A 12,222-nucleotide genomic window follows, 5' to 3' on the forward strand; every position below is an offset into this window, starting at 1 on the left:
AAACGACTAAACATGTGTGGTGCAATAGCCATGTTTATTGGTTTAAGTGTGTGATTTTTTCACCCGTTGCAAGCACGGGCCTTTTTGCTAGTAATTATAATATGACAATATATTGCATGTTGGATCTAATGATATTGGTTCCGTATTGTGAATATTCATAGTTTCTTCTATAGATTTAATCACACTTTCTATGAATTTTTTTGTTGTTGAGACAAACCTAACATAGTAACATGCGAAATAAAAAGAAACGAATGGAGTACTCTGCCCTGGCTAGCAGAGATGACCGTGGCAAACACTTGATAAAAAATGAATGAGCGTACGGACCGAGGTCGTTTTCCATCTCGTGCCGAACCCAGCGCAGCCAGAGGTAGTTCGTAAACCGGTGTGCCGCGCCGGTGGTTTCGGTGGATGCGGAGGCGTCTCGCCGGGACGCAGGACGAACCACGACTGGCTCGCCGAAAAGAGCGATAAAAGGTTGTCAAAAGAGTGCAAGTGATTAAGGCGGTGCCCGTTGTGCAGGCGACCGTTGCCTAGCTATATATGTATAGGGTTTGGTACGATCCCGGAGACCGGCAAAGTGGTTGCCCAGAGGCATTTAATCATTTTAATTGGCACGATTCTCAATACGTCAGTTTTGAGGGACAATAGAGAGGACAAAAATGGGCTAGAAAAATACACCTGAATTTGGTACACTTTGATTTGATGTTTGATTCAAACAAATGTAAATCCTAGTGCCTAGTGGGACAGATGGAATGTACGTACATCAATAATTCGAGAAAAAGAAAGAATGTGCATACATTCCTTGCGAAGCAAACATAGCTACATTTTCTTATTTATTTTTGAGAGGGGGTGTAGTGAAGCAGACCCGTTGTTTTAGTGGTCTATTGGTCTACTGGTCGACGCACAAAAAGAGAAGGAAAATATAGACAATTTGTTCTAAACTTATGCATTCTAAAGATTGCCGTAGATGTGCGTGAAAAAAAGGTGAAAACACGGACATGAACTTTTTCGTACGTGCCCTACGAATTAGAGCGTGAAAAGTTCTATTTTTATAGCAGGAAAGTTGGTGCAAGTTCTCGGAACCACATTTTTTCTGATCGTCATGCTCGAATTACATAGCATCCCACTACAAAGGACCTGGATATGCTGGCAAAAGCCCAGGAAAGCCAATCGATACTTTAGCTAATCAAAAGACTTCGACCAATCTGCTTATTTATTTATCGGTAAATGTACCCCATGGACGCCGCACGTGGCGACGGCACACGCCTAATCCAAGATGAGATCGACGGCCCCCCAGGCCTCCACGTCGTCGTCCTCCAGCCCCAGGAACGCCTCCAGCCCGGACATGCGCTCCCGCAGGCTCTCCGTGCCGCCGGCAGCTGTGACCGGAAGGGGAGACGAAGATGCCGAACTCTCCTCGGCAGCGACCCACCGACGCTTCTTGGGCGCCCCCGGCCCCTCCACGGCCGCGGCCGCCTGCGGCGCGCCCACCGCGGGCGGGAAGTTGAGCTTGGCCTTCGGCCCGCGGATATCGCGCGCCGCGACGTCGTAGGCGCGCGCGGCCTCCTCCGCGGTGGCGTAGGTGCCCAGCCAGACGCGCGCGCCCTTCGTGGGGTCCCGGATCTCCGCAGCCCAGCGGCCCCATGGCCGGCGCCTGATCCCACGGTACGCCGTCTTCCGCCCCGGCGCCAGCGGTTTCTCCTTCACCTCCCCACCTTACAAAGAGAAACACAAACGAAAAGTACAGAACAGATTAGCATGCAAGCTCACTGTCAATCAGAGATATGGAAAACGCTAGCTACATTACAAAATGTTTTGTCTATCATGTCCGCTAGTAGTATCTACCGGCGAGGATGGAGCCGGGGACGTCGGCGGAGGAGCCATCCGGGCGGCGGGCCCCGGCCGGGACGAAGTCGGCGATAACAGCTCCGCCGCACATTTCCTAGCTAACCACGTTCTCCTCTTACTCAGAGTCTTTGGAATTGGCAGCTACCTCGGCACAGAGGAATTAAGCAGATGACAGACGTTCTCTTCTTCCTTTGGTTTTATGTGGCCTGCGCCTCAACTGCAACCCCCCACCCTTGCTCTATATAGCCAGCAGAGTCCAAGAAACCGATGGAGCACAGTGGCAGAGGTACGCTAGCGTGGCTAGCCGACGACTGTATGCAGCCCGGCTGGCATGTGATGCCGCGACGCTTTAATCGATGACGCCATGGAAAGCGGCCGAGAAAGGTCGGTGGGTGCGTGCGCCGCGGACGCGTCGGCGACAAGTGTCGCAGCAGGTGGCAAGACGTGGAGGCCAGGCAGGGAAGCCTGCCGGGTCGCGAACATCGCATGCCGCGGCGTACGAGCGGTGTCTCGCTGAGTCACTGTGGACTGCCGACTGGTGGCTGTGTGTGCCTGTGTCACATGCGTTGAACAGGGTCAGCGCGCGATTCTGAAAAGGCAGGGTGAAAAGTGGCGTCGCGCCACCAGGATTCCGCCTCCCCGCCGACGGTTTCACGAGGAAACGGTGGGTACGCCGGCGCCCCGGTTTGCTGAAGCTCGCACCACTGCCGAATTGCCTATCCGTGCCGCGTGCGCCCCGACTCTTGTGTCTTTTTAGGCTAACTCCACCATCCGACCTCAAATGGATGTTCGGTTTGGCCGAATTTTGTTTTTTGAGCGGCAATGGGTTTGCTCATGTCTGCATTTGTCCGATGGGTCGTGGATGCGCTCAATGCGCGGCCGCACCTCAAAACCAGTCCGGGGTGGACGTAAATGAAAAATATATGAAAACTTAAATGAAATGACTTAAAAACTAAATAAACGCAGTTAAAAAAACATAAAACATATATATGGGTCACGGCCACAAAAACGGCCTAGTTTCTCAGTCCACTTAAACGGCCCAGTTTCATAAGTAACCTAAAAAACAAAATAAAAAAACGCCTCCCGCGCGCTCTTGCCTCGCCCGTCGATGCCGTGGCCGTCATCGTCTTCACTGGCCGCCGGTGTCATCGTTGTCGCTGACGAGGTCGACATAGTCCTGCGGCGTCCACAGGTGGGCCGGCGGTCCGTGGTGCACGGGGGCGGCGGGCTGGAAGGTGGCCGACGCCTGCACCATCTCCTCCCGAGGCGAGGCCTTCCGCTCCGGCGACAGCGGCAGAGTGGCGCACCAGTTCACGCCCACGACGGCGGCCATCTCCGGAGCAGTGCAGGACCAGCCCCACCCCTGGCCCACCAGGCCCGGGTGGAACGCGGCCACCGGCGGCTCCTCCACCACCTCCTCCTTCGGCACCATCTCCAACTCGGGGATGGCGACGTCGCCGGCTGCGGAGAGGGCCGTCATCTCCTCGAGGCCCTCCCATTGGCGCTCGTCGTGCGTGTGCATGGAGTCCTCCAGCACACGCGCCATGAGCCGGGCCTCCTCCTCCGCCATCATGCGAGGAGGTGGGGGTGGCGATGGAGATGGCGACGGCGACGGCGTGGGCGTCAGGCCGCGCACCCGCGTACGCCCGCGCGCCTGGGGAGCAGCCGCTCGGGGCTCACGTGGCCGCCGCGGCCCCGTCGATGTGCCGACGAAAAAGGACGCTCGCCGCATATCGTGCTCATCTTGGAACTAAGTGTCCTAGAGGGGCGAGTCGGGGGCGTACCTCTGGTCGTAGTAGAGGTCGTCCGGGAGGAGGCGGCGACGGCGCTGGATCTCCTCGATGTAGTGCCGGTCGCGCGCGCCGACGGCCATGGGCGCGATGGAGAACGCGGGCGGCGCGGGGGCCCGACATGGTGGCGATGGAGACACGGGCTGCTCCTTCTTCACCGAGCCGCGGCAGCGTCCCGACGACGAGCCATCCACGCGGTCATGCTAGCCTTTGCGGCCGTAGTTCCATAGCCCCATGGCTGCGGGCGGCCGACCGGCGAGCTCGAGGCTAGGGTTTGGGGGTATGGGGCTGTCGGCTTTCGAGGAGGCCGCGGGGTGGCGTGGGGCAGTGTGGATGACGATCGGTCCACGGTTCGCATTTAAGAAGGACCGTGACCCCTCGCCTGGGCGGGTGATAGGCGGGGCCTCCCGCGCGTGCGGGTTCATGTGGGCGGGTGGGAGGTAGGTGGCCGCCTACCACGCGGCCCCGACGCGGACGAGGCGCGCGTCCGTTTGGTGTCCGCCGCGATCGAAACCCGACGCAAGTTTGCGCTCGAAATGGGTCGACCCGGACACAAAACGGATCAGATGGGTCCGGGCCGTCGCGCGCTGGGCCGCCTCGTTTGTCCGTTTTACCCCAAACGGACGGGGCCGGACAGGATAGGGTCGTGCGGTGAGGTCAACTCCACCGCAGGACCTCAAACGGACGTCCGATTTGACCGGATTTTGTCCCTTTGGGGCGACAATGGATTTGTCCATGCCCGCATCTGTCCGATGGATCCGTGTTGGACGTGATTAAAAAAACATAAAAACTTAAATAAAATGAATTAAAAAATAAATGCAGTTAAAAAACATAAAACTCAAGTTACGGTCATGGCCACAAAACGGCTCAGTTTCACGTCCAACTTGATGCCATAATTAATTAAACATAAAAAAGAAAATAAAAAACGGCCGCCGCCAACGCGCTCCTACCCGTGCCCGTCGATGTCGTCGCCGTCGCCATCTTCAGTGGCCGTCGGTGTCGTCGTCGTCGTCGCTGACGAGGTCGACGTAGGCCGGCGTCCTCCAGAGGTGGGCCGGCGGGGCCAGCGGTGCGTGGTAGATGGGGGCAGGAGGTGCCTGCACCACCACCTCCCGTGGCGACGCCTCCGGCTCCGGTGATCGCGGCGGAGTGACGCACCAGTTCATGCCCACGACATCGGCTATCTCCTCCGCAGTGCATGACCAGCCCCACCCCTGGCCTACCAGGCCCGGGTGGAACGCGGCCACCGGTGCCTCCTCCATGACGTCCTCGGGAATGGCGACCTCGTCGGCGGCGGAGCGGGCCATCATCTCCTCGAGGTCCTCCCATTGCCGCTCATCATGCGTGCGCATGGAGTCCTGCATGACACACGCCATGAGACGGGCCTCCTCCTCCGCAGTCATGCGAGGAGGTGGTGATGGCGAAGGCGACGGAGATGGCAAAGGCGACGACATGAGGCCGCACACCCGCCTACGCGCACGCTCCTGGGGAGCAGGCATTGTGCGCTCCCGACGTGGCCGCCGCGGCCCAGACGCCGTGTCGGCGAAGAAGGAGGCGCGCCGCACATCGTGCTCGTCCCTGAGCTAGGTGTCCCAGAGGTGTGAGTCCGGGGCGTACCTGTCGTCGTAGTACAGGTCGTCGGGGAGGAGTCAGCGGCGGCGCTCGATCTTCTCACGGCGCGCACGGCCGCTCAAGGGGACCGGCAGGATCGGCACACGGTCGACGGACAAGTGCCAGTTGTTGGGGAGGTGGACGTTGCTCCAGGGGAGCGGCGTCCTCGTCTCCCAATAAAGGCGGCACACATCCTCGCGGATGTAGTGCCGGTCGCGCTCGCCGGCGGACGTGGGGGCGATGGAGAACACCGGCGGCGCGGGGGCCCGCCGTGGTGGTGATGCAGGCTCCTACTTCTTCACGGAGCCGGCACGGCGCCCCAACGAGGAGCCGGCCTCGCAGTCGTGCTTCCCCTTGCGGTTCCATGGCCGGCTGGCGAGCACGAGGACGGGGGAGGGCTAGGGTTTCACGCTGTCGGGTTTCGAGGAGTCCGCGGGATGAAGTGGGGCAGTGTGGACGACGATCACGGGTTCCCCATTTAAGAAGGACGGCGACCTTCCACCGGGCCGATGCCAGGTGGGGCCGGCCGCCCGATGTTGGCGGGTGGGAGGTAGGTGGCCCCCCGCCACGTGGCCAGACACGGACGAGCAGCGCGTCCGTTTGGTGTCCGCGGCGACCCAAACCCGGCACAAGTTTGCGCTCAAAATGGGTCAGCCCGGACACAAAATGGACCAGATGGGTCCAGGCCGTCGCGCGCTGGGCCGACATGTTTGTTCGTTTTACCTTAAACGGACGGGGCCAGACAGAATGGGGTCGTGCGATGGAGTTGGCCTAAGGGTGTGTCTAGGACACACTAAATGTGACATAACCTGATGTTGACTATATTTGTGGTCTATTTTTTGTCTCAGCTTTTTTCTTTGTTTTTTGTTGCTGCGTTATTTGTAGGAGCTTAAATGTGACATTCTATAAAAACATTTTGATGTAAATTAGACAAACTGTTTTATTAAACAAGAGAGTCATGTTCTGTCCTTTTTAAACACGAAACGCTTTATTCATCACACACAACAGTTACAATGTTAATGAGGCGGGTTACAATTTCGCTCACAGGCTCCTCAAACCGATAAGAAGTTCGCGAAATCCTAGCTAAGAGCATCTCCAGTCGGGCATCCCAAATCCTCCTCAAACGCCCGAGCGGGCCGCCTGTTCACTGACTGGTCATGAAATTTTGACCCAGCCGGGCACCTCAAACGGGTCTCAAACGTCCGGAGTGACCGACATCTCTCATTTCCAGCCCAAATATAGGGCAGATGGATGCACACGGGCACATTCACCAACTTTGTTGTAGGTCGTAGCGGTCCCACCTGTAATGACTGAAGCTCCGTCCTCTCTCATCGGGGCACCGAGATTTTAGTCCCACATCGTCGGGCGAATATAATTGTGATTGGATTCCCTCTACAGGCTAAACCATCTGGCTTATATACACGACAGGTAAGGTATCTAGGGTTACATGGCCGGTATCTAGGGGTGCGTGGGGAGGCGGCAGGAGATGTCTTGGTGTATACGTCAAGTCTTCGGCAGGCACAGTCTTGAGCACGCGTGTAGCTTCCAGAGTCCACCTTAATGAGAATTAGGCTCCACAGGCCCAATCCAAGGACTATGGGCCGACTAGATTAGTACCCCCTAGCTCGAGACACCACTAGTAGCCCTCGAATTGGTCTTCTACACCGATGACGACCTCTTTGACGTCAACAAATCTAGATCCGAAGTCCTTGGCTTGACAGACGAGTTCCCGTTTGGCATTTCAAAATGTTTTCCTTTATTCAAAGCCACCCTGGACCACTCCTTGAAGGAGTGGCGTCCCTTGACAAGGACCATGCCGAACCCATGCCGCATCCGAAGACGTGGGGTTACTTTGCCTTGAAGGGGTGTCGCGTGGGTGTCAACAATACTTGAGGCCTGACAACTTTATCAATAAGGCTGTAGGCGTTCTGGGATCGGGGGTACCCAGACTTGCGTTCCTACGGCCCAGTACGGAGACTCATCGACGGCCCAGTACGGGCTAGCTAGAAGACCCTCGCGAGGTGTCCCCGGCCTCGCGAGGCGGACGGCGCCAAGACCTCCCGAGGGGCAGCTCCCCGAGCCTGCCTCCCGAGGAGTGGATGATTCTATGCAGGTACCCAGCCTCACAAGGCTCTCAATGATGTAAGCCACGACGACCAAGGCTAGGCGGGCACCAGTGAGCGCAGAGGAGGATGTACGCGGGTTCCTAAGGAGCCCCCAAAAGGTTTCCATTCTGGTGCAACAAGAGCAAGACCACGGGCTCGGCAGGACAGATGTCATCGCCGAGCCCAACTCTGCATCATGACCAGAAGCTTTGCAGACGAAGACCACCTTTCGTCAGGATAATATGTACTCCATGTCCCCTTTCAAATTGACTGTTGTGGGATCCTTTCCCGCCTAAGCTATGAGGGAAGAAGACCAAGGCCACTATAAGTATAAGCTAGTCTCCACCATAGAGAGGGATCAGAACAATTCCATCCTCACTCTCAGAGCCCTCACGGGGCAGGTCATCCACTTTACTTGTTCATCCTCAAACCTCCTCGCGAGGCCAATACACCACAAAGAAGGAGTAGGGTTTTACACCGCAAGGTGACCCAGACATGGGTAAATCTCTGTGTTCATTCCATTCCCCGCTCGCGCGAACTGGACGAGGCCAAGCCGTGGGGTGATGAGCTCAAGGCTGAGACTGGGTTAGATCTTCGCACACGCCCCAGAGTTCGAATCTTGTTTGGGTCCGCAGAGCCCCAATTCCGACATTTGGTGCACCAGGTAGGGGTGTAGCGAAGATCTCTTGTCTACTCCGCTCTTCCTCGCCTCGTCATCGTCATGGCCGACACTGCCCGCCTCGCTGCTCAGCCGATCATCCTTGGCGTTGCTGTGGGTTACCCGGCCTTTACTCCCGACCTGCGTCCGGTTTGCTGGCTAGTAAGGTTTAGGTCAGCGCTTCCCCCGCGTTATGATGGCGCGGCCGACCATGAGGAGTTCCTCCAGCTGTACGAGCAGGGCATCCTGGCAGCAGTCGGTAATGAAAAGGCCATGGCGAACTAGCTCCCCTAGCCCTCACGGAGGCTCCCCTCTCTTGGCTCTGCGGCCTCCCGGAGGCCTCATTCTCCTCATGGGGGGGGGGGAGCTCCGCGGGCAATTTGTCACGCACTTCGCGGCCCCGGGGCCCCATGTGGTCGCGTGTATCCTCGATGGGTCATGAGCATCCGCATCCGGCCGCCACGCCAAGCAACTCCTCTGCCAGGCGATTGCCGCCATGCCCCAACCTGAGACCCCGAGTGGCCACACGCGGCGCGAGGTTGCTATCACCTTTGACCCCAGGGATCACCCTGGATGTGTGGGCGCCGCTGGCGCTAGTAGAAAAATGACCTAATGTTCACATCATTAGTCCCGGTTCAATTACAGACCGACACTCATGTGACCATTAGTGCTGGTTCCAACGGCTAGGCGGGCGGCACTCATTAGTCCCTGTTCATGTTGAACCTCTAGCACCTATTCGTTCCATGAACCGAGACTAAAGAGGTGGTGGCAGGCTGGGGCCCCACCAACACCTTTAGTCCCCGGTTCGTTGAACAACCGGGACTAGAGATACACCTTTAGTCTCGGTTCGTATAACCAACCGAGACTAAAGATCATCCTATATAAACCCTTCGTCTTGCCTAAGCCCATTTCTCTCTGTTTTCCCCTTTCATTCCTTCCTCTCCTCTGTTCTTCCCCATTGCTCGAGCTCATCCTTCAAGTTTGCCAAAATTTGTCAAGATTTGAAGGCCTCCCATCCAGCCAAGTGATCACAAAGGTTAGCAACTTTGTCCTTTTATCTCTCATTGCTAGATCACCTCTTGCAATGCTCTATAAGTATAGTGATTTGTGGGTTTTAGTTTGGGAGTAATTATATGTGGTAGTTTATTTGATTTATATGCAATTTGAGATCAAATTAACTCTTACTTTGCATATGTAGGTGTGGTTTTCTTAGTGCCTTCCCATCCCCGTCCAACCACCGTCGATCGCCCGCACTGTTTCGTCGCCGGCACCACCTTGGTGAGCCTCTTGTTCTTATCTTTTTATATAAAAAATCATGTTTGTGTGATTTAGACATATAGTTACTTGTATAATTTTCTTACCCGTACGTTGTTTGTTATACATAGTGGCATGGTTTTGATATCCGTCCCCGTCAGCCCTCGTCCGGGTTATGATTTGGATGTGGTATATTCTCTTTTATAACTATTTTTTGCATTTCGTGTTTATGACAAATTATGCCCATCAAGTTAACATAGATATTTTTATCTAGGAGGTATGCGAACCGGAAATTCAAACCGACCCTCTTGTCGAGAGGTTAAATTTAGTTGAAAAAGAAAACGATTACTAGAAGAAAAATTAAAAAGAATTGAGGAGGAGAAGATGGAATTGGAGTTGCATGTTGCCGATGTCGTCATTGATCACAAGATCAAAATGGAGAAAATGCGCTTGAAAATTAGAAAGATTAGAAAATATGCCATTGATAGTGAGGCTTGGTATCACTATGATGTTGGATCAATTGTCACCTTAGTTGCGATCTTGATCACTTTTGTTGTTGCATTTAAATGCTTTACCTAGAGAGTTTGTATGTTGTTTTATGAGAATAAGTGTGTATGAACTTTAGGTATGAACTTGTATTAATTTGGTCTTTTTAGTGCTGTGTAATGAAGATTAGCCGGCAATGGATGTACAATGACCGATGCTCTCCCCAGTTTGTTAATGGCATGCATAATTTTATGCTTGCGGCTGAGGAAAACAAGCGGGCTGATGGTTTTATGTGTTGTCCATGTGCTGGTTGTAAGAATGATCGGAATTACTCTAAGTCAAAAACCATTCACGTCCAGCTGTTTGAGTCCGGTTTCATGCCCCACTATAATGTTTGGACCAAGCACGGAGAAAGAGGGGTTATGATGGAAGACAATGAAGAAGAAGAGGATGACGACAGCTATCCTGGCCATGGGTTCCCTGAATACGATGGTACAACAATGGGGAAGAAGCTAAGCCGACAATGTGGGAAGAAGCTGAAGAAGAGGCATCAGATGAGTCCGTTGATGATCTTGGTCGGGCCGTTGCTGATGCCAAGAGAAACTGCGCAAGTGAAAAGGAGAGGCTGAAGTTGCAGCGCATGTTAGAGGATCACAAGAAATTGTTGTACCCAAATTGCGAAGCAAACAAGAAAAAGCTGGGCACCACACTAGAATTGCTTCAATGTAAGGCAGAGAATGGTGTATCTGACAAGGGATTTGGAAAATTGTTGATAATGTTAAAGAAGCTGCTTCCAAAGGACAACGAATTACCCAAGAGTATGTACAAAGCAAAGAAGGCTTTCTACCTCTAGGATTAGAGGTGCAGAAGATACATGCATGCCCTAATGACTGCATCCTCTACCGCGGTGAGTACGAGGATTTGAATCACTACAAAAAATACACTTCTGTGATGATACGTGTTTGTCACAGTAGGTCACGTTTTCTGTCGTGCATGTACATCCATGACGATTTTATGACAGAATCAAGATATTCATACCAGTGCTGTTGTAGAAGTGTTCCATGACATTACCAAAATTATCATCACAAAAGTGTCCACTTCCATGACGATAAATCGCGCGCCATAGAAGTACTTTCGTTAAGGGTAACTGACACGTGGCATCCACCATAATGGATCACCGTTAAGCTATCGGGTTCCGGTTTGGATCCGATAACCTGTTAATAGCCCAGACCAATGGGGATTTTCCACGTGTAAAATTCTCAGTCGCAGGAGGGTCCACGTGTCGGCTCAGCGTTGGGATAGATGTCAACCACTCATAGTACGAGAGGCGCCTATGATACGTCGGCACGTGGCAAGGCCCAACAGTGGCCCATTCTGGTGAAAAAGGTCGGCCCAGTAAAAATTAGCAGGCTGGCCCATATAAGGCCTACTTGTGTCATGTCCATTTAAGCCTATGGCCCATACAAGATGTGCCAATTCGGCCCGTCAATGGCCCGTTAACGATTTGACACCATTGCAGCCCATCGTCAGTACGAGCCCATTAACAGCCCGCTATATATTTGGGCTCAATATCAGCCCAATGTGGTTTCGACCTGTTAACGACTCATTCAAGGGATGGACCAATTTTCAGGATGTACGTCATTCGGCCTTTTAGCGACCTATTTAAGTGTTGGGCCAATTCCGGCCCGGTGTGTCTTTCAGCCTGTTGATGGCCCATAAATGAGTTGGACCATTTGCAGTCGGACCTGAGTTATGGCCTTTTAACGGCCCATGCTCTTCATGGTTCAATACCAGCGCAGTTTCTCTTTCGTCCTGCTAAAGTCCCACAACAGAGTTGGGCCATACATAATACGACCTGACTTTCAGCCTCTTAGTGGCCCATTCTCTTCATGGTCTAGTACGAGCCCGCTGTCTCTTTCGCCCTGCTAAAGGCCCACAGTACAGTTGGGTCGTATGTAGCCTGACCTTAGTATCGGTCTGTTAACGGGCTGTGAAATCAAATGGGCCCACCTGTTGCCCGCTTCGATGTCGCCCTCTTAACGACCCGAGAGGTAACAAGGCCGCGCGTTAACTTTTGGCCTGGTAGGCCCATTAACTTAATGGGCCCAATTAGATAATTTGAGCCCACTATGACGAGCAATTATGCATAGGACCAAAACCGATCAATCAAAGGCCTATGAGAATTTTGGCCCCTGTGAGCCCATTAGGGAAGGCCATTAAGGGCAGTGGGCTGCTTCCTTCATATAGGGCCCACGGCTGTTCTTGATAACTAATAATTTCACTCGTATTTTAGCTTCCTATCGACCATTTAGCTGGAATGCGAGGCGCGCTAAGCAAAGGTACGACATACAGGGAAAAACGTTGCACATCCAGCATATATTATAGGAAATTACATCCACTGGGCAATCAAATATTGATGCCGGTGCAAATAAATGAACAGAACCCAACGATCTACAACGTCACAATCTGC

At 53.8% G+C, this 12,222-nt stretch overlaps 1 protein-coding gene across 1 annotated transcript; it reads right to left on the bottom strand.

The window, feature by feature from the left end:
• Window positions 1–1,063: 1,063 nt before the first annotated feature.
• LOC123139074 (ethylene-responsive transcription factor RAP2-3) lies at window positions 1,064–2,255 on the bottom strand. Its single transcript, XM_044558905.1, has 2 exons — window positions 1,846–2,255; window positions 1,064–1,715 (listed from the first exon to the last, which is right to left on the bottom strand). Exons 1-2 carry the CDS (start codon window positions 1,937–1,939, stop codon window positions 1,267–1,269), a joined length of 543 nt encoding a protein of 180 aa, XP_044414840.1. The 5' UTR covers window positions 1,940–2,255; the 3' UTR covers window positions 1,064–1,266.
• Window positions 2,256–12,222: the final 9,967 nt, after the last annotated feature.

This window comes from Triticum aestivum, chromosome 1A (genome assembly GCF_018294505.1).
Source record: "Triticum aestivum cultivar Chinese Spring chromosome 1A, IWGSC CS RefSeq v2.1, whole genome shotgun sequence".
NCBI lineage: Eukaryota > Viridiplantae > Streptophyta > Magnoliopsida > Poales > Poaceae > Triticum > Triticum aestivum.